At 41.9% G+C, this 24,491-nt stretch overlaps 1 protein-coding gene and 2 long non-coding RNA genes across 4 annotated transcripts in view; 2 read left to right on the plus strand and 1 right to left on the minus strand.

Moving 5' to 3' along the window:
* The window catches only part of LOC309646199, a 166,215-nt gene that overhangs the window by 120,870 nt on the left and 20,854 nt on the right, over window positions 1–24,491 (plus strand). The gene's annotated exons all lie outside the window — the stretch shown is intronic.
* On the minus strand, window positions 3,299–4,282 carry LOC309646205. Its single transcript, XR_014255217.1, has 2 exons — window positions 4,150–4,282; window positions 3,299–3,459 (listed from the first exon to the last, which is right to left on the minus strand). It is a non-coding gene; the product is annotated as an uncharacterized lncRNA (long non-coding RNA).
* Window positions 4,326–24,491, plus strand: part of CDK5RAP1 (CDK5RAP1 mitochondrial tRNA methylthiotransferase) — a 38,537-nt gene continuing 18,371 nt past the window's right edge. Inside the window, exons 1-11 of one of the 2 annotated variants that reach the window (XM_082432181.1) lie at window positions 4,326–4,472; window positions 5,018–5,230; window positions 7,259–7,589; window positions 10,219–10,322; window positions 10,802–10,836; window positions 11,896–11,996; window positions 13,926–14,136; window positions 15,728–15,848; window positions 19,843–20,073; window positions 21,106–21,203; window positions 21,912–21,967. In XM_082432181.1, coding sequence (XP_082288307.1) covers window positions 7,280–7,589; window positions 10,219–10,322; window positions 10,802–10,836; window positions 11,896–11,996; window positions 13,926–14,136; window positions 15,728–15,848; window positions 19,843–20,073; window positions 21,106–21,203; window positions 21,912–21,967 — 1,267 coding nt within the window. In that variant the 5' untranslated portion in view covers window positions 4,326–4,472; window positions 5,018–5,230; window positions 7,259–7,279. The remainder of the gene's footprint in view (window positions 4,473–5,017; window positions 5,231–7,258; window positions 7,590–10,218; window positions 10,323–10,801; window positions 10,837–11,895; window positions 11,997–13,925; window positions 14,137–15,727; window positions 15,849–19,842; window positions 20,074–21,105; window positions 21,204–21,911; window positions 21,968–24,491) is intronic. The other variant, XM_082432182.1, reaches the window with a different exon arrangement.

Raw genomic sequence — 24,491 nt, forward strand, 5'->3', positions numbered from 1 at the left:
TGACAGGCCCCCTTGCACAGGGGAAAGAAATTCAGCAGAAGCTCTCACAATCAAATGTGTGATTGGGTAGACTCATGGAAATACCAGAGAGGCCAGCGGGGACCTGACCAGCTCTGAGGGTGAGGGCAGGTTTCTCTCAGGAGGAGACCTGAAGCTGATGTCCTTCTGAAGGAGCAGGTTAAAAATCAGCTACTGCTGCAATAATGCTGTGGACCAAAACAACTCCAGACTCTGTGGCCACAGCAACAAACATTTATTTTCATACTTCTGGGGCTGCATGTTGACTTCAGTTTGACTGTTAGAAGCTGGGCTTGACTGGTTGGCTTTGGTCCAGGCTGTGGGTTGGGCTCAGGCCTACTCTATGATTTTCCTTCTGGAGCCCAGGATGAAGGGGCATCAGCTCCCAGGGCATGTTCTCATGGCAAGTCCCTAGAGTTCAAAGACAAGCAAAGTGCACAAGCACATTTACATCCTCTGCATTTTGTCCACTCTCATTCCGTTGGCCAAAACAAGTCATTTGGCTGAGGCTGATCAGTGGGAAAGGAGGAGGGGAAGAAGAAATTGCTCAGTAACTGTTAGAACTATCACCAACCAGTAGGAGTTAGGTAGGAGGGGGAATGGCATCCCAGATGACAGATTCCCAAGGTGGGATGGAACATGAGCCTTCCAAGCTCCTGGAGATCTGGGCGGGGTGGGGGGTGTTGTTTTTATCACCTTCATTGCCCAAGACACAACACTGTCTGAGACTCCACAATATGGCAGCTGAAAGGACCCTTGTTGTTGGAATGTGGTGGGTGATGGGTTGGGAGGTTGGAAATGGTCCCTGGCCCTCACATGGGCTGATGTGTGTGGGACAGGATAGTAGGGATGTTGGGAATGGCTGGTGTGTGTGTGTGTGTGTGTGTGTGTGTGTGTGTGTGTGTGTGTAGGTGGGGGCAGCATAACATGCACCAGAGAACATCCCTCATGCCCATCCCATGGGCAATCAGAACTGGCAAGGGGTAGCTCTGACATCTTCTGACTTGCTGCCTCCTGCTCTGGCCACAAAAGGGGAAGGTGACACCTCCTTCTGGGGCCACTAGGGGAAGATCCAGATTTGAACGAGCACAGTTCTAAGAGGCCAAGAGACCTGGGTTGAAATCCCGGCTCCTCCCTGACTCCCACATTGGAAGCTCTAAAAGTGGCTTCCTTCCAGCCCTAGAATCCCTCTCTCCTGTGATTCTATGAGGACAATACCGAGGCTAAAGAGGGAAGGGCCACGTTGAAACGATAAGTAGGACCTGAAATAGAGAATTGATGTGTCAGGAAGGACAGGGTCCATGCTTGGGGTCACTGTGGAGGGTGAATGGGTGTTGTCTGACCTTGGCAGCGTGGGTGGGAGGCTTCCCTCCTCAACATAACTCCTATTGGGATGGAGGTTTGGCCACCATGGTGGGGCTCTGTGTGGCACAGGTGGCACCCCCCCATGGCCAAGTTAGGACAGAACATCTTCCCCTTGTAGTAAAAACTTTGACAGTAAACCTGAATATTTCTCCAACTGGAGTCTTTAGATCTCAGAGTTTCCAGGAACTTGTCTCTATCTAGAGTCTAAAAGTTTTCCAGGAATTCTGAAATTTTGTATTTTCACGGTGCTGATTATTGCCTGAAAAGATCAGAGCACATTCTACATTACCTGGAGAACCACAGTAAAAAACAAGAGCCATAATACAATTCTTGGGCTGTGTTTGCCTTTGTATATTTGACTCAATTGGCACCCAGTAGTCATGTAAAGAGACGCTGTGGAATTTATTGTGGTATGTCTCAAACTCCTGAAATCTGCGTTTGTTTTTTCTTCACTGCCCCAAGACATTGCACTGGCCCAGGACTTCACAATCTCTGGACAACTGCCACAGCCTCCTCAATACTCTACTGATTTGTCTTCCCACCCTCCTACCCTCAATGCAGTATATTTTCTACATAGCAGCCACTTTATATGCAAAGAAAGTGGAAGTCAGCAGGAAGGACTGACTTGGCCATGGCTATCGTGGAAAGTATCGGAGCCTTAATGTGAACCCAGCCAGTCTGACTTTGAATTAGTCAGTCAGTGTTGAGAATAGGACTTTGTTATCAGACTGACCTGTGGGTGGATCCCAATTCTGCCATACCCTAGTTATGTGAGCTTCAGCACTTGACTACCTTTTTGTATTTTCAGTTTTCTCGCCTGTAACTCGGGCCAATAATAAACCTCACAGAGTTCTAATGAGGTGTCGAAGAGGCCAGTTGTAGCAGGGGTTGTCAGGCCGCCCAGAGCCTTGGTAATTCAGAGTGCTGGAGTCAGTGACTGCATCTTATTTATAGAGGGCTTTCTCCCAAACCACAGCCTTCTCTGCATAGGCAGAGTAGAAGCAGTGAGGAATTAACACAAGTAGGAGTATACTTCCACCATGGCTGGTAGTATAGAATTACCCCAGCTTCCTCTCCCTTTGGGTGAAATAATTCTGAGGTCTGTGTCTTACACTGTTTCCTAGAGCTCCCCAACAGAATGAAGAACCAGATGCCCACCTTGGTAACTGGCTTGATAACACACTCCTTATTGGCTGTCTCCCCTGTCTCATTCCCTGAGTTACCTTATCAGTGTCTCCTGTGATCACCTGCCTGCACTCAAGTCCTTTGTTCAAGATCTGCTTCTGGGGAACCCAAACTAATACATAAAGCAGTCATTTGTTCATTCAACAAGTATTTATTAAGCCCTCCTATGAATCAGACTCTGTGCTACATCCTGGGGACATTGCAGTGATCATGACAGAATGTGTCGCTGCTCTCAGGGAGCTGAATGTCTAGGAAATAGGCAATGGCAAGTAAACAAAAAATGCTATCATTTTGGATAGTGACAAATACTGAGAAGAAAATGATGTGATAGTGATGGGAGCCTTTTACATGGGGTGGTTAGAGAGGGCCTCTCTGGAGAGCTGATATTTAAGCTGAGACATGAAGGATGAGAAGGCACCAACCTTGAAACAATTTTGGGGAACATTCCAGAGAGAGAATGTTCAAAGTACAAAGGCTCTGAGATAAACATGTGCTTGGGGTATTGAAGGAGCAAAATAAAATTGTGTAGTTGAAATATAGTTAATTAGAGAGAACATGCTAGGAGAAGCAAATAGTAAGAAATAAATAAGTAGGTTGGAGAAGTAAAAAGTAAGCAGTAGCCAGATCATGCAGGTCCTAGGACACAGTAGGAAATCTGGATTTTATTGCAAAGGCAATGGCAAGCCACTGGGAGTTTTCAGCAGAGGAATGATGTGATCTGAGTTAAGTCTTGTTTTTTTTTGTTGTTGTTGTTTTGTTTTGTTTTCTTCCTGCTGCACTGCACAGCTTTCAGGATCTTAGTTCCCCAACCAAGGATGGAGATCGAATCTGGGCCCACCTCAGTGAAAGCGCGGAGTCCTAACCACTGGACCGCCAGGGAACTCCCATGATCTGAGTTAAGAAAACAAACTCTCTTAGGCTCTGTGTGGGAAATAGTTGGTAGGAAACTAGGTTAAGGGCAAAAGCAAGGAGGCCAGTTAGCAGGCTATTGCTGTCCTTTCTGATGAGATGATGGTGGCCTGGGCTAGAGTTGCAGCAGAAGAACGGGAGAATGGGAAGTGGATAGATTTGAGACATTTTGGAGTTAGAGCTGACAAAACTTTGCTGATAGATTGAGTGTGGAGATTGAGGGAGAGGAAACAAAAAATGACTCAGTTTCTCCTAGTGCAACTGGGAGGATGCTTGGGTCATTTACTGAGATGGGCAAGACTGGGCAGACACAGGTTTTGGGTTAGGATGTGTATGAAGAAATGAAGAGTTCTGTATTGAGTTAGAGACGGTCGATAGGTACCCAAGGGGAGGTGCCCCATAGACAGTGGAACTATGTGTCTGTGACTCCAGGGGTTGGGAGGGGGGTTCTATGCTGGAAACGTGAATTGGGAAGTCTTTAACCTATAACGCAGCGCTGTCCAATAGAAATAGAAAGCGAGCCACGTAAATAATTAAAAATTTCCCAGTAGCCACACTGAAAAAAGTAAAAAGAAACAGATGAAACTAACTTAAATAATATACTCATTTAAACCAATAAATCCCAAATATTATCTCAGCACGTAGTCAATATAAAAATTATCGAGGAGATACCTGGCATTCTTTCTTTGACATCCGGTGTGTATTTTACATTTAGAACACATTTAATTCGCACTCGCCACATTTCAAGCGCTCAGTTGCCACCTGCCGGCTAGGGGTTACCGCTTGGTTCAGCGCACCAGTGGAGGGTTTTCAAACACGAGCTTGGACCCACCCGGACAGTAGAGAAGACGCACTTCCGCCGGACGGAGCGCCCCGGACGGAAATTGCGGCGGAACGGAAGTTGCGCGTGTGCGTGCGCAGCCGCAGACAGCTGAGCCGGGAGCTTGGCCACTGAGAGGAGCTTCAGCGGCTGGACGCCAGGCTTTCGGGCAGCGGTAGGTGAACTGAGCGCCGGCGGAGGTCGCCTGCGCTCTCGGCCACGCCCCACGTCTGGGACTGGAGGGGCGGCGGTGCCCCGGGAATGCGCGGTGTCCAAGGGGGGGGGATGGCGCGGTGGTTACAGCGCGGACCCTGGAGTCAGACTGTCGGGGTGTGCACTCCAGCCCCGCTTCCTACTCGTTTGTGACCTTGGACAAGTCAGCCCTCTTTCCCCCGAGCCTTAGCTTTGTCACCTGTGAAGTGAGGATGATAGTAGAACCTGCCTCACAGTTGCTGTGAGGATTAAATACGGTAATCCATGGAAAGCACTTAGCACCACGCCTGACACATTGTAATCACCCAATAAAGTGGGATGCTTTATTGTATGTTGAGATGAGGCTATTGTCTCATCGTTATTGTCGACTACCAATTAATGTAGGCCCCCACCGAGGCCCCCTACATTGTGCTCTGCAAGCATTTTGTTCGTATTGTCACATTTGATCCTCACAACAGACATGGAGATAGGTGCTGTAATAGGTACTGTTATTCCCATTTTACACAGGAAATGGAAGCTCCCAGAACTTAAGACGCTTCCACGTGCCCAAATTTATCTGGCGAGGCAGCAGTTGGGTCAGACTCCGTCTCTCGCGTCTTAACCACAGTGCTCTATACCCACCATCAAAGGAGGTGTGGGCTGCAATTGTGCAGTTACTGAAGAATTACTGTATGCCAAGTTAGGTTTTAACATCTTTAATTCTCACAACATCTCTGAGAGGTGGGTATTATTTTTATCCTTACTTTACAGATGTGGAATTGGTGGCTCAGAGGTAGGAATTTGGCTTTCCCGAGGTCACACGGTGACCTCGGGTGACTTTAAAGTTCACACTAAAAGTCTGCTGTTCTCTGTCACTTGAAAGTAGGTTGGCATTGCTTCTGCCTAAAGTGCTGGTAGCATGTACAGCAGGTGATCGGGTTGGAGAAGTAACAGGCCACATCTGCTCATTTTACATGTATAGCACCTGCCATGTTACTACAATGGGAGATACTAAGAACGTAGAAATGAATGAGATTTTTTCCCTGCTTTCAGAGACCTCCGGCTTACAAGGGATAAGCAGTAATTAACAGCAAAGTGTGATGAGTCTTGTGATAGTTAGAAGGAGGCTTTGGGAACCTAGGGGAGGACCCCTAGACTTTGGTGGTGGTGGCCAGGAAAGGCTTCCAGGAGGAAGCAGAGACCTAAAAGTAGTGTAGGAGTTGGCCAAGTCAGTTGAGCGAAGATACATCAGCCAGAGAAAACAGCATGTATAAAAGCCTAGAAGCTAGTGAAGATCAGTACAAAGATGTCTGGTATGGCTGGAATGAGGTAGTCAGGCTGGAGATGTGGGGTCCATTAAGAATATGTGGTGGAAAGTAAGTCTCCACCTTTTGTACTTTGAGTCACCTAGGTTCCTTCCTGGGAGGCACCCTCTGTTTCTTATGCATTCTAGAGATATTGTGTGCATTTACAAATATGTACCTGAATATTCATGTCTTCTTTCCTACACAGATTTGTGGATGGCCCACTATATCTAGTATAACACTTTGCTTCTTTGCTTTTTTGTCATGTATAGATTCAACCTCACTTTCTAACGGTTGCATCTTATTCCATTGTATGGATGTACTGTGACTTATTTAACCAGTTCCCTATTGATGACATTTAAATCTTTTCCGTTTCTTTGCTATTAGAAACACTGCTGCATCAAATATCCTTATGCATAGGTTATTTTGCATATGAGTCTATCTGTAGGATAAATACCTAGGAATGGAAATGCTTGGTCAAAGGGTTTTTGTGTGTTTTTTTAAAATTAATTTTTATTGGAGTATAGTTGATTTACAGTATTGTGTTAGTTTCTGCTGTATAGTAAAGTGAATCAGTTATACATATACATATATTCACTCTTTTTTAGATTCTTTTCCCATGTAGGTCATTACAGAGTACTGAGTAGAGTTCCCTGTGCTACACAGTAGGTTCTTATTAGTTATCTAGGGTTTGTGTGTTTGTAATTTTGATGGAAGGTGGCAAATTGCTCTCTGTAAAGGTTGTGCCATTTTCCATCCCTCCCCCCCAGCCATATGTGAGAGAGTCTGGGTGGGAAGTTTGAAGGGCAGTAATCTGAGACTCTTGGAGGTCGAAAGTAGTCACCGATCAGGCATATGGTGCCCCCATGTTAGATACTTTCCTTTTGAAGAAACCCAAAAGAAGATGCCCTCAGTAAATAGTTTTCACCATGTGGGGAGGCAGTGTAGCAAGGTGGCTAGGGGCACAGGCTTTGTTTTAATAGAGACCTTTATTTGAATCCCGACTCTGCTGCTTACTGGCTGTGGGAGCTTAGGTAAGTCCCTCAGCCTCTCTGTCTATTTCCTCCTCTCTGAATGGGGATAATAGTAGTGTCTGTTGCCTATGTTCCTCAGGATGCTGTGAAGCTTTAAAGAGCTGATACACTTAAAGCCCTTAGAACTGTTCCTGGCACAAGATGCTACTTTGTTATTTTGTCAGGGCTTCTCATTTCATCTCTACAACCCCTTTGTTTTGAAAACAGACTGCCTGGGTTTGCGTCTCATCTCTGGCACTTCTTTGTGTGATATTTGGCAAGTTGCCTCAGTTTTTTCACCTGTAAAATATTATTAAGGGGACAATATTATTAAGAGTACCTTCTTGGGTTTTTGTGAGGATTAAATGTATTGATACACTTGGAAGTGCTTAGAGCAGTGCCCTGTATATAGTGTTCAATAAATGTTGGTGATGTCTGTCATTCTCTTGCAGTCTTTGGGCTGTTTTAGTGCCATGCATCCTTTACAGTGTGTCCTCCAAGCGCAGAGATGTCTGAGGTGGGGGCCCTTGGCCTCTGTGTCCTGGCTGCTGCTGAGGACCTGCAGGGCACACAGTGGTGTCCGTAGCTCTGCATGTCCCAGTCCAGAGACGCGGCAGGAGGATGGAGTTTGGAAGGATTTCAGCTCCAGGCTGGCCACTGGACCGACTTTTCAGCATTTTTTAAGAAGTGCTTCCGTTCCTCAAGAGAAACCGTCTACTCCAGATGTGGAGGACCCACCCCCGTATCTCACAGTGGATGAACTTTTAGGAAGGCAGAGAAAAGGTTGGTTTTACTTTACTTCTCTTTGGACTTCCTGCTTTACTCCTTTCCAGCATCCATAGTCTGATTCTTTCTTTCTTTATTTTTTTGGCTACGTTGGGTCTTCATTTCTGCGCGTGCGCTTTCTGGGCTACTCTTGATTGCGGGGTGCGGGCTTCTGATTGCAGCGGCTTCTCTTTGTTGCAGAGCATGGGCTCTAGGCATGCGGACTTCAGTAGTTGCAGCATGCGGGCTTCAGGAGTTGTGGCGCATGGGCTCAGTTGTTGCAGCATGAGGGCTCCAGGGCACGCAGGCTTCAGTAGTTGTGGTGCATGGGCTTAGTTGCTCCGTGGCATGTGGGATCTTCTCGGACCAGAGCTCGAACCCATGTCCCCTGCGTTGGCAGGCGGATTCTTAACCACTGCGCCACCAGGGAAGTCCCATAGTCTGATTCTTAACAGGTCTTTTATTACAGACCTGGCTTTGGAGGGTTAACAGAGTGGGAAGGCTGCTAAGTTATGGAATCGTCAGACTCTACCAAGTAACAATAATATAAAGAAACTTACAGTTTTGGTACAAGCAACTTGGGGGTAGAAGTCCTGGGGAGTCCTCTCTTTGGTTACCTTTGGAAACCCTTATGATCTCTGTTCTGATTTTTAGATCATCCTAAGTTATAAGGTAGGTTTCATAATTGGTGCTGTAGAAAATCATTATGCTTAGGCAGAGATTTTCTGAGAAACATAATGCACTCAGTTAAAATGCCTTAAAAAAATGTTTGAGGGCTTCCCTGGTGGCACAGTGGTTAAGCATCCGCCTGCCAATGCAAGGGACACGGGTTCGAGCCCTGGCCTGGGAAGATCCCACATGCCACGGAGCAACTAAGCCCATGCGCGACTACTACTGAGCCTGCGCTCTAGAGCCCGCGAGCCACAACTACTGAGTCTGCGTGCCACAGCTACTGAAGCCTGCGCGCCTGGAGCCCGTGCTCCGCAACAAGAGAAGCCACGACAATGAGAAGCCCGCGCACCGCAACGAAGAGTAGCCCCTGCTCACTGCAACTAGAGGAAGCCCACACACAGCAATGAAGACCCAACAGAACCAAAAAAAAAAAAAAAAAAGTTTGAAGAGACATTAAGAGACAACCAGACCTCTCCCCTTTTGCACTGTTTCAAAAAAAAATTTCCCTTTATAATTCTTAATTATTTGGTTGCAGTCATATGGTGCAAGTTATTTGTAATGCGCTCTTTTCATTTAATATTCTTCCAAATACTAGTCTTCATAATTAAATTTAAAAACATTGGTGCAAAGTATCACATGCTGTACCATGATGTTTTCCAATTGTTGGGACATTAGGTTGTTTCAAAAATTTTTATATTATAAATAACACTATAATAAGTGCCTCATATATATGTATACAGATACATGCGTATATAGATAGCTTTGCTTCTTTAAAAATTTTTTTCTGGAATAAATTTCTAGGAGTTGAATTGGTAAATCAAGGAGTCTGTATACCTTGTGACTCCTGCTCGGTATTTTGTAGTCCTTTAAAATTTGTTGTTCCCTTCAGTCTCTCCCTGACATAAGTTTGGTGTTTTCTTTTTTTAGACAAGGGAAGTGAGCCAAGGAAGGTTTAAAAAAAAATCCTGATTGTTTCTTTCTTTTTTTAAAAAAATTACTGCTCTTTTCTATTGGTTTTCATGTGATTGTCCTTCAACTTTTAACTCCATTTAGAATTTATTTGGGTTTGTGGATTAAAGTGCGTTGGTGGGCGCAGGGGTTGAAATAGGAATTTAGTTTGAAGGGTCTTGCTATGGTGTGAAATTGAGGTTCTTATAGCTTTGTGCAAATGTGTTTTATGTCATGTTAGCCATGCTTGTTTTCATTTAAGATGTTTGAAGTTACTGTAGGAAGTTGCCTCATTTTTATTTTGTGGCTTTATGTACCCTCTGGCCACTGCTGCTCCCTCCAGAGTCTGGAGAACCTCATTTTGAGAAGGAGGAGTGTAACATGTGGATTTTTTTAAAAAATAAATTTATTTGTTTTATTTATTTATTATTTTTGGCTGCGTTGGGTCTTCGTTGCTATGCATGGGCTTCTTATTGCAGTGGCTCCTCTTGTTGCGGAGCATGGGCTCTAGGCACGCGGGCTTCAGTAGTTGTGGCTTGCGGGCTCTAGAGCGCAGGCTCAGTAGTTGTGGCGCACGGGCTTAGTTGCTCCGCGGCATGTGGGATCTTCCCAGACCAGGGCTTGAACCCGTGTCCCCTGCATTGGCAGGCGGATTCTTAACCACTGCGCCACCAGGGAAGCCCTAACGTGGATTTAAATTTATTTCCCCCCAGGTTGATAATTATTGTCAACTAGTCCTCCCTTTTCTAATCGTATTTCCTGATTCTCAGGTGCATGTTTTCTCCATTTTTAAATGATACGGCTTGTAATTGGTGTGTGTATATAATGTAGTATTTCTTTTGTTCTGAAAGGCTGTCATTAATTTGGGGGTACATCTGGCAATTAATGATGCCTTAGAATTGAGGCAACAGGGGACTTAGCGGCTAACCAGTTGCCTCAGGTGTTTCTGGGGCATTTGGGGAGGAGACCTTTTGAGACATGTGGTTCCTTTTCATCTGCCTGCAATGGAATTGCCCTCTCATTGCAGTCTACCTTGAGACCTATGGCTGCCAGATGAATGTGAATGACACAGAGATAGCCTGGTCCATCTTACAGAAGAGTGGCTACCTCCGGACCAGTAACCTTCAGGAGGTATACTCATTTCCTGCTTCCCCTTGTTACCTGGGCGAGATTCTGCATGTGTGCCAGTTCTTGGGTGGAGTTTCAGGAACAGGCTATGGCCTAGTGAGAGTGAGTTCCCTTGAGGAAAGTGTGTAGTATGGGACCGAGGTGTACTTTTGTTGCAGTTATTTTTGAAACTTTTAAGGTGGTGCTTACCTTCAGGCAAGGAACTAGGTTAAAAATGGGCCGTGAGGAGGAGGGGAATGGGAAGTTAGTGTTTAATGGGTACAGGTTTTAGTTGGGGAAGATGAAATAGTTGTGGAGGTTGATGGTGGTGATAGCTGCACAGCAGTGTGAATGTACATACCGCTACTGAACTGTACACTTAAAAATCGTTAAAATGGTAAATTTTAAAAAAATTAAAAAAAAAAAAAGGGCTGTGGGCAGTGATTCTAAAAGGTTAATTTCAAAGATCATAATTTTCCTTTTTTTCCTTGCTCTCCACCCAGGCTGATGTGGTCCTCCTTGTCACATGTTCTATCAGGTGGGAATTTGTTCTTTACCTAGAGAGTGAATGTATCTTATATAATAATGCCAGAGCCAACGGTGCCAGGCTGGCCCTACCTGTGGAGATGAGCCAGTGGATTTGCAGTTTTACACCAGTGGAGATAGTAATGATAGAATGGTCAGCATTTGCTAAGCGTGTACTGTGTGTCAGGTCTTGTACTGAGTACTATACGTGCACTAACTAATTCTCACAACAACCCTATGAGGTAGGTGCTGTTATCAAACTCATTTTATTGATGAGGAAACCGAGAGTGTGCTGAGTTGCCCAACTTTTCCTTGGGTTTTTCTTGCAGCCAATGGCACATGTTTATGATGTACCTCACATCATAAGGGCTAGGTACCGTCAGTGGTCAGGGACAGAGTTCTTCTGAACAGAGATGGGTGGCATCCATCAGAAGTGAACATACCCTGTTTATTACTTTGTTTCTGTGTACAAAGCATGTTGGTGTTATGTTTCCTCAGCTGGCTATACTATCAATTAATTAATCCAACATTTTTGTTCTGAGGGTCTTTGCTGCAAGACATTGGACTAGGTTCTTTGGGAGATTCAGAAATGAACCCTTCCTCCATGGAGCCTGACTTTAAGGAGTCTGGTCTGATATGGGAGCTAAGACAGATACACAAATAGCTCTAACATCTGGCAGAAAGCACTAGGTAAAAAAAATGAAACAGTAAAAAGGAGAAATTGCTGAGTACAGGGAATAGAATAGTTAAGGTGACAGGAGAACAAACTCTCCAACAGAGGAGAGTTGGGGAGGGCTTTGTGGAGTAGATAGTTTTTGATTTTGGCTTAAAGGCTTGTCAGGATTTGGAGATGTGCAGGGAGGGCGTCATTCTAGGAATAGTTTTGGCCACACCGCATGGCTTTCAGGATCTTAGTACCCCAACCGGGATTGAACCTGTGTCTTTGCAGTGAAAGCGTGGAGTCCTAACCGCTGTACTGCCAGGGAATTCCCATTCTTCCCATTGTCTTGCTCTTTTAGATTGCTTTGTAGTTTATTTTCAGGTTCAGGTCTACCTTTTTTGACCTCTGCAGGGAGAAGGCTGAACAGACCATCTGGAATCGTATACATCAGCTCAAATCCTTGAAGTCAAAACGGCTCCGCTCCCGAGTGCCTCTGAGGATTGGGATTCTAGGTATCTGGTAATTTGCAGATTTTGTGAGTTTTGTGAGACTTAGGCGCCATGTAGCTTTATATGCTAGGGTTTCCCTTAGAGGCTGGATTCCCAGTAGTGAAGAAATCTTATACAATCTTATATATGCCATTCAACTCTTATACTTAATGTCAGAGGCTGTAGGATTAAATGAGATAAAGCTCATAAAAGGGCTTTTCTTAGTGCCTTAAAGTAATAGGTACTGTACTCAGAAAGTGATCTGTCCTTACTAGTCTGATGGGGCTCATGGTGGCACAGAGTAGTGTATAGGAGAGAGTTTGGAGTCTGAAGGGACAGCTTGAATTTACCACGTAGGCACCTTTTATCTTGACTCCTGAAGCATGCCCAAGTGAAGATCTAATTATTCACTGACCAGTATAATAGCCACTAGCCACATGTGGTCATTTAAATTTAATTACACTTAAATAATATTAAAAATTCACTTCTTCAGTCTCACTAGCCACATATCGACTGCTCAGTAGCCACACTTGACTAGTACTACCAGTTTGAACAGCGTAGATAAAGCACATTACCATTGTCTTAGAAAGTTCTATTGGACAGCTCTGGTATAGATAGCTGGGAGGCATATTTCAAAAATAAATATTCTGTACCCTCATGGTCCCAGAATTTAGTCAATGTACTTAACCTTAAAATAGACTGTGTCCATTGTGGAATAGTTAAATTAATTCTTCTTGATGATGGGTCGAAACACAGGTTGGAGCATATCCTTTATTTCACAGATTAATGTACTAAGTGATGCAGGAGGATGGAAAGATTAGCTAGAATGTCTTGTTCCATTCCAGTTCCTTCATTATAGAAGCCCCTGGGTATATATCTGTTAGGAATGTCAGAAATCCCCCAAACAGTTTTTTTCTTTTAATTGTGGTAAAGTATATGTAACATAAAGTTTACCATTTGGACCCCTTTTAGATGTACAGTTCAGTGGTATTAAGTACATTCACATTGTTGTGCGGCCATCACCTCTGTCCATTTCAGGAACTTTTTCATCTTCCCAAACTGAAACTCCACACCAATTAAGTAATGATTCCCCATTCCTCCCTCACTTCAGTCCCTGGCAACCACCATTCTACTCTCTGCCTCTGTGAATTTTACTGCCTTGGGTACTTCATATAAATGGAATCATACAACATTTTGGTGACTGGCTTTTTTCACTTAGCATAATACCCTCAAGGTTCATCCAGGCTGTAGCTTGTGTCAGAATTTCCTTCCTTTTTAAGGCTGAATAATATTCCATTGTATGTATATATCACATCTGTTTATGGATGCTTGGATTGCTTCCACTTTTTGGCTATTGTGAATGATGCTGCTATACACAGTTGTACAGCCAAGAATAGTTCTTAAACCAATGTTTTTAAAGGGTTTCTTTTTTTTAATAAAATGGATTTTTAAATTGTATAGTTTTACTAATAACAGTGGTATTCTTGATTATGGAAGATACCAGCGTAGATGGATAACTCATTTCTTATAGGTTTTAATAAGTATTATGGGCAACAAGAGGGATAAAGTGTGTAAGTGCAGTTGTATATAAATAAGTTTTATTTTAATAAATAAGTTCCTGACACAAAATAGTTTTTATTTGTAGCGCCAAGTAATTTTCAGTTGAAAAAAGAGGTGGTTCATGTCTAGAAAGGTTTTTGGATGGTGGTTTCATTTTTTCCAGGCATTTCATTGAATTGCTATAGAGCTCTTTTCCTATGGTTTTCTTATATAGGAATATGCAGGTTCCAGAGGTATAGAAGTGTTGGGCAAATTTGAGGGATGATGCTAAACTCCTAGAGAAGTTTTTGTGACCTGGTCTCTGATCCAGCTGGAGAGAATGTGTACTAAAAAGAAGTTGTGAGACGAGATGAATTTGGGAACAGGTCTTAGCTTATTTCATTTCCCTCCCAGGCTGCATGGCTGAGAGATTGAAGGAGGAGATCCTCAACAGAGAGAAAACGGTGGATATTTTGGCTGGTCCAGATGCCTATAGGGACCTTCCTCGGCTGCTTGCTGTTGCCGAGTCAGGCCAGCAAGCTGCCAATGTTCTGCTCTCTCTGGATGAGACCTATGCTGATGTCGTGCCAGTCCAGACGAGCCCCAGTGCCACTTCTGCTTTTGTGTGAGTCACTGACCAAGAGATGGGGAGTCAGCTTCTCCTTTCTTACTTTTAAAATAACATGTTAATTTTATTACATTAAAAAAATTAATGCATATAGTACAAAAAACTGAAGACAAAAGATGGTATAGTAAGACTCCCTCACACCTGTCATCCTCAGTCTCCTAGGCTACCTCTCAGAGGCAACCATGTTAGGAGTTTCTTATATAATCCTTTCAGAGGTATTCTTTGCACATGCATTCATGTATATAATATAGAATCTTTCCTACCCTCCCTTCTATACTCTTATTATTTTTTTCACTTAAAATATCTAGGGCTTTCAGGATCTTTTTTTCCCCTCCTCTGATCTTTTAAGTTAAAAAAAGAAGATCTGATGACAAAATAGTTCATATTTGTTGAAGAATATGTGGAAAGATAGAAAAACATAAAGAAGAGCGTAAGGATTACCTATACTCCTACCAGCTAATGATAAACACTATTATCAGTTTGTTGTGTATCACTCTGTTCTTTCTTCTGTGTTTGTATGTGTATGCTTTGTGTATATTTATTTATAAAAATTGGCTCTTGGTGTACTTGGTTTTATAACCTTTTCATATTTAAAATAATGTACATTTGTTATGTCATGAAATTTTCTCTAACAGATTGGCCAATAGGCTTATAGCCTATTTTTGTAAATAAAGTTTTATTGTAATACAGCCATACCCATTTGTTTATATATTGTCTGTGGCTATTTTTGCCACTACAATATCAGAATTGAGTAGTTGTGAGGAGGATGAGTCTCTACTGTATAGTCTGCAAAACCTCAAATATTTACCATCTGGTTTTTTACGGAAAAAGTTTGCCAACCTCTCATTTTAATGGCTATCCAATACTCTGTTGTTGGAATGCTTTATAAAAATTAATAGCCAACATTTATTTAACAATCCTTCAGTGAACATCTTTACTATACATCTATCCATCATTATTTCCTTAAGATAAGTTTAGGCTTTCATATACATGATGCAATGAAAGAGGGTGATGTAACTTAGATACTTAGCATTTGGATCAGGAATGAGTGAGAGATGCAGAACCTTGTGTTTTAAATCCAAGGTCTCCATTCCTAATACACTCTTTATAATATTTATTTTTTTCTGGTCTAGATTTAAAGAGTTCAAAAATATCTAAATATAAACAGTAGAAAGTCCAGGTGTGGTACGTCTGCAACCCGTTCCTTCACCACTGCGGTCCCTTAGGGTAACCACTGCATCCACCAATTACAGTTTGGTTTATATCCTGTGATTAACACATAATAAGTTTTTTTTTTTTTGGCCGTGTTGTGCAACTTGTGGGATCTCATTTCCCCGACCAGGGATTGAACCCAGGCCACAGCAGTGAAAGCCTGGAATCCTAACCACTAGGCCACCAAGGAACTCCCCATAATAGTTTTTAAAGATAAAAAATGTCTGCTTTATTGCTTCTTAGATCTCCAATTGGTCCAGTGTGAGCCTGTTGCCAAGAGAATTCAGAGCCAAAGGATAATGCCAAGGGAGCTGCTCCTTGGGTTGGACCAGGCCATCCTGCTCCTGTTACTAAGTTCTGGTGCTTTCCTCCCCAGGTCTATCATGCGAGGCTGTGACAACATGTGCAGCTACTGCATTGTTCCTTTCACACGTGGCCGGGAGAGGAGTCGGCCTGTTGCCTCCATTCTAGAGGAAGTGAGGAAGCTTTCTGAGCAGGTAAAAAATTCTCCAGCCCTTCTTACTGTGAGTGTGTTTGTGGGAGGATGAGGACAACCTTTCTAGTTTTGCAGCCTGTGCTTTCTCTAAGCTGTACAAGTTTAGAACCATACCTGGCCAGAAAGAAATACCTGGGTGTACATCTTGGGTTTGCTGCCCAGGAATTATAGGCAGATCCACTGAGAGGTTTGCTTGGGCGGCAGCACAGTAGAATGGAGAGAGCATGAATTAGATGATTGTGAATTCTGGCTCCACCATTCTCTGGCTTGATGCCCTGGCATAGGTCACTTAACTATCTTCTTCAAAACCCAGTTTCCCCATCTATGAAAAGAGGGCAGATACCTTCTTTGCTAGGTTATTGGAAGGATTGTTACTGGAAGGACAATTGTTACTGGCACTTAGTAAGTTTTCAGAGAATGATTTATTAGTCTGTCTTTGTATTCTAGGCTATTCCCAAATCTCTTGTTCATTTTATCACTGAGCCAGCTCACTAGTTGAGGGACAGAGGTTAGGTGAGGGTAGTGAATCAGATCAGAGGCCAGAGGGGAGATATCTCCTGCCTTCCTCCTATTGGGAGCTGGTCCTTCAGCCCTTGAGGTCTCTCCCTAACCCTAGGCCCTAATATTCCAGCCCTGCAAAAGAGGACAATAGGTGGGAATATGGAGCTTTTCTTCCACTCGAGTCTCTGTGTTTTCTTACTTGCTTGGCTTAGGAACCATGGGAGGCTAGCCCCTGCTCCAGTTCTAAGTCAGCAGTTTGCCTTTGTTTGTGCACTCTGGCAAGCTGTCTTCTCTTCTCCCATCCCCAGATTCTCAGTTCCCTGATTTGGTCTCTGGCTGCTCACAGGCACTGTGAGTATTCTTCATACCTTACCTCACCCAGTGCTATCCAAAGTGGTCTAAAGTGGTCTCCTTCCTCTCCCCTTCCAGCTCTCCAGCTGTACCAAAACTCACTCCTTTGGGATGGAGATATTCTGTTTAAATAGACTGAGGTGATGACAAAAAACCCCTAACTTTTCTAGGGTATTTGCATATAAAAGAAGGAACTTAATAACATTAAAGTGAATCTTAGTGAATTCAAAGACATTGACTTATGAAAAATTAAGATTCTGCATTGTGTGTGTGTTTTTAAAAATTAATTAATTAATTTGGCTGCATTGGGTCTTAGTTGTGGCATTCGGGATCTTCGTTGTGGCATGCAGGATCTTTTGTTGCAGCGCGTGGGCTTAGTTGCCCTGCAGCATGTGGGATCTTAGTTCCCTGACCAGCGATCGAACCTGTGTCCCCTGCAATAGAAGCGTGGAGTCCCACCCACTGGACTGCCCGGGAAGTCCCTGAAATTTAATAATTGTTACATTTTGCTATATTTACTTTATTTTTTTTTGTTGTTAAGTATCTCAGAGTACAGCATGACATTTCACCCTTAAGTAATTGTGCATCCCTAAAAAAAAATAAGGATATTTTCAATACCATTAATTCCTCTAATAGGATTAACAAAAAATGCTAAATATCTTTTCATTTTAGTCCACTCATATTCAAATTTTCCCAATTGTCCTATAGCTCTTTTTTCATTTGGTCATTACATCTCTTTATATGTGTGTGTGTTTTACTTAGTTTTATATCTTACTATCTTTTAAAAAAATTTTCTGGTTTGGAATAACTTCAGACTTTTCTTTTCTGTAAGAAAAGTTGCAAAGATAGTTACCTCTAATGTTAACATCTCACTTAACTTTGGTACATTTCTTACAACTAAAAGATTAGCATTGGTATATTATTGTTAACTAACTTCAGACTTTATTCTGATTTTGCCAGTTTCCCCACGAATGTCTTCTTTCTGGATCCAATCCAGGATCCATGTTGCATTTAGTATATCCTGTTTTTTAAGCTAACATTATGTCACAACTTGTAAAAATAAATAGTCTTTATGGAGACTCGGGTTTTGACAGTTAAATGCATTGCATGGTCCTGGAGTGGGATTCTAATCAGGGAATAAAAATGTTTAAAAAAATTACATATTCTTATGTAATTGTGATGTCACTGCCTAAGCAAGTTTGTATCCTGTCTGTAATAGTGTGAACATTTCCTCATGTCATTAACAGCTTTTAATTTATTTTTGTAGTTGTGTGGCCTTCCTTGGTATGGATGCACTATGATTTACTTGTAGGACAGCAGCTTTCAAATTGCTTTCAGTTCTTCCTCTGTTAAAACAGTGCTGTGTAGAAGTACATCTCTATGCATTAATCTTTGTCCATCTTAATAGTTATATCCATAAGATAAGTTTCTAGACATGCCGTTGCTGAATAAAAATTAAGAAAAAAAGTTATAAAGGACATAGTATGGACAGTTGGTGAAAATTTGGCTTATGGAATGTGGATTAGATAATATTATCAATATTTCTGATTTTGATAATTGTCCTGTGACTACTATTATATAAGAAAATATTCTTATATGCTGAAATATTTAGAAGTAAAAGAGTATGATGTTTGCAGCTTTTTCTCAGAAGACAGAAAAATGTGTGCTTGCATGTGTGTGTAGAGAGAGAAAGTATATACATGAGGTGTGAATGTGAATAATAAAGAAATAGGATACAATGTTAACAGTTACTGAATCTGGGCAAATAGTATATGGGAGTTTTTTTTAATTAAAAAAATTTATTTATTTATTTATTTGGCTGTGTTGGGTCTTAGTTGTGGCATGTGGGATCTTTTCATTGTGGCACATGGGCTCTTTGTTGCGGTGCGTGGGTTTCTCTCTAGTTGTGGCACGTGGGCTCCAGAGCACTTGGGCTCAGTAGTTATGGCACATGGGCTCTCCAGTTGTGGTGCGTGGGCTCCAGAGTGCACGAGCTCAGTAGTTGCAATGCGGGCTTAGTTGCCCCACAGCATGTGGGATCTTAGTTCCCTGCCCAGGGATCGAACCTGCTTCCCTAGCATTGGAAGGCGGATTCTTAACCACTGGACCACCAGGGAAGTCCTGGGAGTTTTTTATACCATTGCAATTTTTCTGTAAGTTTGAAATTATGTCAAAATAAAATTATAAAAAATAGTCTTTATAGAAACCATTATTCTTCTTCTTTCTGAACTTTTACAATGCAGATTTTCAAACAGACAGGTTGAAAGACTAGTCTAATAAACATGATTATTAACATTTTGTCATATGTCCTTTATCTGCCTATCTCTATAGATATATAAATATATATTTTTTGAACCATTTGAAAGTAAATGGTAGTCATCAGGCCACTTTGCCCTGCATCCGTCAGTATGTGTCTTCTCAGAATAAAGAATATTCCCCTTCATAACCATAATACCATTATCATTTATAGGAAATTTAACAATTAACTAATATTCTCTAACACGCAGCCCATATTCAAAATTTATTAATTTATCCAAAAATATCTTATTACTGTTCTACTTTCAAACCAAGATCCCATCAAGATTTATACAGTTTTGTTTGATTGTATTGTAATATTTCTTCAGTCTCTCTTAATCTAAAACAGTCCTTTCACTTTTTTGTTGTGTGTCTTAAATGATGCATTAGACATGTCTGGGTTTGTCTGATTGCTTCCTTGTGTTGTCATTTAAAATATTCCCCTGAATTCTGGTAAACTGGAAGTTAGGTGTTAAAGCTTGATGGGATTTAGACTAAATATTTTTGGCAAGAATACTTCATAGGTGATGGTTATATAACATTCAGTGGACAGAATGGTGTCATAATTTGATTTTTAGTCGTATAAATTAACCATTATTATTGAACATGGGACTTGAATCCAGCTTTTTTGCTATCTAAAAAATGCTTTGAAGATTTTTTGCATAAGGTTTTATTCTGAAGTTCAGTTCTTCAGACAAGATGCCCAAGCATGAAATTATTGGGTTAAAGACAGAGTACATTTATGGATGGCTCTTGGTAGGTTTAGCTAATTTTAGCTAGTGAATTGGTGTGAAGCTGCCAAACATGTTTTAAAATTGCTTCCAGTATATTTATTTTCCCTTTTTCAGGGGCTGAAAGAAGTGACACTCCTTGGTCAGAATGTTAATAGTTTTCGGGACAATTCAGAGGTCCAGTTCAACAATGCAGTGTCCACCAACCTTAGCCGTGGCTTTTCCACCAACTATAAAGCCAAGCAAGGGGGCCTTCGTTTTGCTTACCTTCTGGATCAGGTCTCCAGAATAGATCCTGAAATGAGGATTCGTTTCACCTCTCCCCACCCCAAGGACTTTCCTGATGAGGTGAGTATTGAGAGTTTACTGTGTCGAACTGACATCAGTATCCTTAAGCATGCCAAAGGCTGCAGCCAGTAGCATGCAGCAGAGACATCCGTCCTCAGAGGATCAGGGGATCCTGTGGTGTATTACTGTATTGCCCTCTGAATCTACCTGTCCTTTGGAAAGATTTGAAGTCTGCCAAGGTGGGGGCAGGTAAAGGACTGATATTAAGACCACCAGTGGGACCATGAGGGCTGTGCGGAGAGAGGTTTTATTACAGGATGTTGTGGGAAGGACAGGTGGGGGGGCAGTGTGATGCAGTGTGAAACAGTCTAGACTTTGGCCTCAGAGCTGAGTTCAGTCCTGGCTCTTCCACTGCTTTACCAGTAGGGGTGACCTTTTCAACTTGTCATCTTTGTTTGTAAAATGGTTAATAATCACTTCCTGCTTTGGGTTATTGGGAAATAGATATAACGGGTAGAACGTACTCGGCAATGTGCTTGGCATGTAGTATGTAGCTCACGTGTGAAACCTTTTTTTGGAAGGTTTTTTGTGTTGGTGAAATGTCTGTCTTTTGGCCCCACCCCTACTTTTTCCCCTGTGTGTTATTTGTCTTATTGAGTTGTGAAAGTTCTTTATGTATTCTTGATACAAATCATTTGTCAGTATATTTTTTTCAGGTATTTTCTCCTAGTTTTAGTTCCTTGATGATATCTTTTAAAGTGGCTAATTAGTTTGTAAGCTGGATGAAACAAATGCTGTTTTTCCTTTCTGGTCTGTGTTGGCACTACCCCTGTATAGCCCCATGGCTTGAATCTGACCTCTGCTTACTTTCTTCACTCTTTGAAAGCAAAGATGCCATCAGGTGAAATGTCTGGGACAGACAGAACGTGGGTTGAGAAAAGTAAAGATTTTTGGTAATTTACGTGTTTGGTTTAGTCAGCCTCGTAATTCTCAAAGATTAACTTTGGTGGAGAAACAGTGGGGGGTGGTATTCCTTTCTGCAAGATTCTTTGGTGAGACTTTGATGACCTTTAATGTGTTCTATTTGATCAGGTTCTGCAGCTGATTCATGAGAGGGACAACATCTGTAAACAGATCCACCTACCAGCCCAGAGTGGAAGCAGCCGTGTATTGGAGGCCATGCGGAGGGGGTCAGACTTGCTTGGGGCGGGTGGGGGCATCCCATACCTTTCCATGTTTCCTTAAGGACCAAGCAGTGTCTAAGAACCTAGTGTAGTGTGTGGCACACAGTAGCTGCTCACTAAATATTTATTACATGAGTAAACCCGTGGACATTATAACTTGCTTCGTTCATTCTGTAAGTATAGACTGAGGACTAGATCACTCATTTCATTTGTTTAGCATGTGTTTTATTATGCACCTACTGTGTGGCACACTGAGATTTTAATCCTTTAGCTTTTAACATTAAAGTTTTTTAGGTCTTAGAATTTAAATATAGCTCCGTGTGTTCACTCACTTTGGGAATAGTAAGTATAGCAAAGATAAGACTGAAAGGAGCATGTGACAAATGGCAAGCTGTATGGAACTAGTAATTTCCTTGTATTCCACATTGGCAAAGAGTTTTAGAGATATTAAGTGTTAATTTGTCTTCATTTCTTAGTTAAATAAAAACATCTATTTAGAGTAATTTATGTTCTTGAATTAAAATTTTATAGGCTCTGGATTAGGTTATAGTACAGGATTTGGATCAGAAGGACTCTTCTGGATACTTACTCTTGTACTGTCCTATGTGAATGAGAAGTAATTACATGTGATTAGTTCATAGTGTTATCTTCTTATAACATTCATTTAAAGAAGATTGGTTCATCTAAGCTTTTTCTTTTTGTTCTTTATTGCAGATATTCAAGAGAAGCTTATGTGGAATTAATTCATCATATCAGAGAGTCTATCCCAGGTACATTTAAGAAACATATTTTGCTGAGCACATTACTCTACCAGTGACCCCAGTCTTCTTGGTCAGATACAGGCAACACCTGTGGTAGTACATTGTGTCACCTTTCTCACTTCTTTTGATCCTCTTCATTTCTCTCTTTTTCTTTACTTCTTTACTTCTTTCCGATTTTTTAATATCTTGGTCTTACTAGATATACTCAGAGGTGTGGATTAGCTTGTGGCCTCAGGTACTAAAGGGATTCCTTTTCTATAGTCTTTGTGTTTCTGAACATATGAGAGAAACCTTGTTCTTGCTCGTTAGCTGGCAAAGTTATAGTCTAAATTAGTTCTGATTTGGGAGCAATTGATATCTTTAAAAATGTCTACTTAGAGGTAATTCCTTCTTGTTATCATAACCCTTACTCCCCTCTCTCTTTTCCCTTCCTCTGAATAAAATTACTCTGTAAGTCTTTTAGTTTAGATTGGTTGACAATGTCTACATTGTTTTACAAATTTCTAATTATTGTAACTTGTGTTCTGTACCAATACTTTCATTTGGATAGGGCAGGATAGTGTGGAGGTTCTCTGGGCTGCAGTTTCCTCATCTGTAACATGGAGTTAATAGTACTCACCTTATTGGATTGTTGGGATAATTAAATAAATTAAAGTGTGTTGGAACATTGTGTTTAACTTCAAAAGTATATGTTTGGATGAGGTACTGAAACATTCTGCATGATAGATCGCATGCTGGGTCACGCGAACCATGGTAAATTTAAGAAAACTGAAGTCATATCAAGCATCTTTTCTAGCCACAACATTGTGAGATTAGAAATCAACTACAAGAAAAAAACTGTAAAAAACACAAACGCATGGAGGCTAAAAAATGGATTGCCGAAGAAATCAAAGAGGAAATCAAAAAATTCCTAGATACAAATGAAAATGAAAACATGACAATCCAAAACTTTTGGGACACAGCAAAAGCAGTTCCAAGAGGGAAGTTTATTTATGTATTTATTTATTTTTATTTGGTTGTGCCGGGGCTTAGTTGCGGCAGGTGAGCTCCTTAGTTGCGGTTCGCTGGCTCCTTAGTTGCAGCACGTGGGCTCCGTAGTTGTGGCATGCAAACTCTTAGGTGTGGCATGTGTGTGGGATCTAGTTCCCTGACCAGGAATCGAACCAGGGCCTGCTGCATTGGGAGCACAGAGTCCTAACCACTGCGGCACCAGGGAAGTCCCTAAGAGGGGAGTTTATAGCAATATAATCTTACCTCAGGAGACAAGAAAAATCTCAAACCACCTAACCTTACACCAGAAGCAACTAGAGAAAGGAGAACAAACAAAAGCCATAGTTAGTAGAAGGAAAGAAATCTTAAAGGTCAGAGCAGAAATAAATGAAATAGAGATGAAGAAAACAACAGAAAAGATAAATGAAACTAAATCTGGTTCTTTGAAAAGATAAAATTGATAAACCTTTTGCCAAACTTATCAAGAATATAAGGGAAAGGGCTCAAATCAATAAAATTAGAAATGAGCGAATTCCCTGGCAATCCAGTGGTTAGGACTTCTTGATTCCACTGCAGGGGGCATGGGTTTGTTCCTGGTTGGGGAACTAAGATCCCTAAGATTCCATATGCCATGTGGCACAGCCAAAAAAAAAAAGAAATGAAAATGAAATTACAACTGATACCACAGAAATACAAAGGATCATAAGAGACTACTACAAGCAACTATATGCCAATAAAATGGACAACCTAGAAGAAATGGATGAGTTCGTAGAAAGGTACAATCTTCCAAGTCTGAACCAGGAAGAAGTAAAATATGAACAGACCAATTGCAAGTACTGAAATTGAAACCGTGATTAAAAAACTTCCAACAAGGGACTTCCCTGGTGGCACAGTGGTTAAGAATCCGCCTGCCAAAGCAGGGGATGGGGCTTTGAGCCCTGGTCCGGGAAGATCCCACATGCCCTGGAGCAACTAAGCCTGTGTGCCACAACTACTGAGCCTGCTCTCTAGAGCCTGCGAGCCACAGCTGCTGAGCCCATGTGCCACAACTGCTGAAGCCCGCGTGCCTAGAGCCTGTGCTCCACAACGGGAGAGGGCACCGCAATGAGAAGCCCGCACACTGCAGCGAAGAGTAGCCCCTGCTTGCCACAACTGGAGAAAGGCTGCACACAGCAACGAAGACCCAACGCAGCAATAAATAAATAGATAGATAGATAGATAGATAGACAGACAGACAAACCCACCCCCCAAACTTCCAACAAACAAAAATCCAGGACCAGCTGGCTTCACAGGCAAATTCTGTCAAACATTTAGAGAAGAGTTAACACTTATCCTTCTTATCCTTCTGAAACTATTCCAAAAAATTGCAGAGGAAGGAACACTCCCAAACTCATTCTGTGAGGCCACCATCACCCTGATTCCAAAACCAAAGATACCACAAAAAGAAAATTACAGGCCAATATCACTGATGAACATAGATGCAAAAATCCTCAACAAAATACTAGCAAACCGAATCCAACAGTACATTGAAAGGATCATATAC

This window comes from Balaenoptera physalus, assembly GCF_965194825.1.
Source record: "Balaenoptera physalus genome assembly, chromosome: 16".
NCBI classification, from domain to species: Eukaryota; Metazoa; Chordata; class Mammalia; order Artiodactyla; family Balaenopteridae; genus Balaenoptera; species Balaenoptera physalus.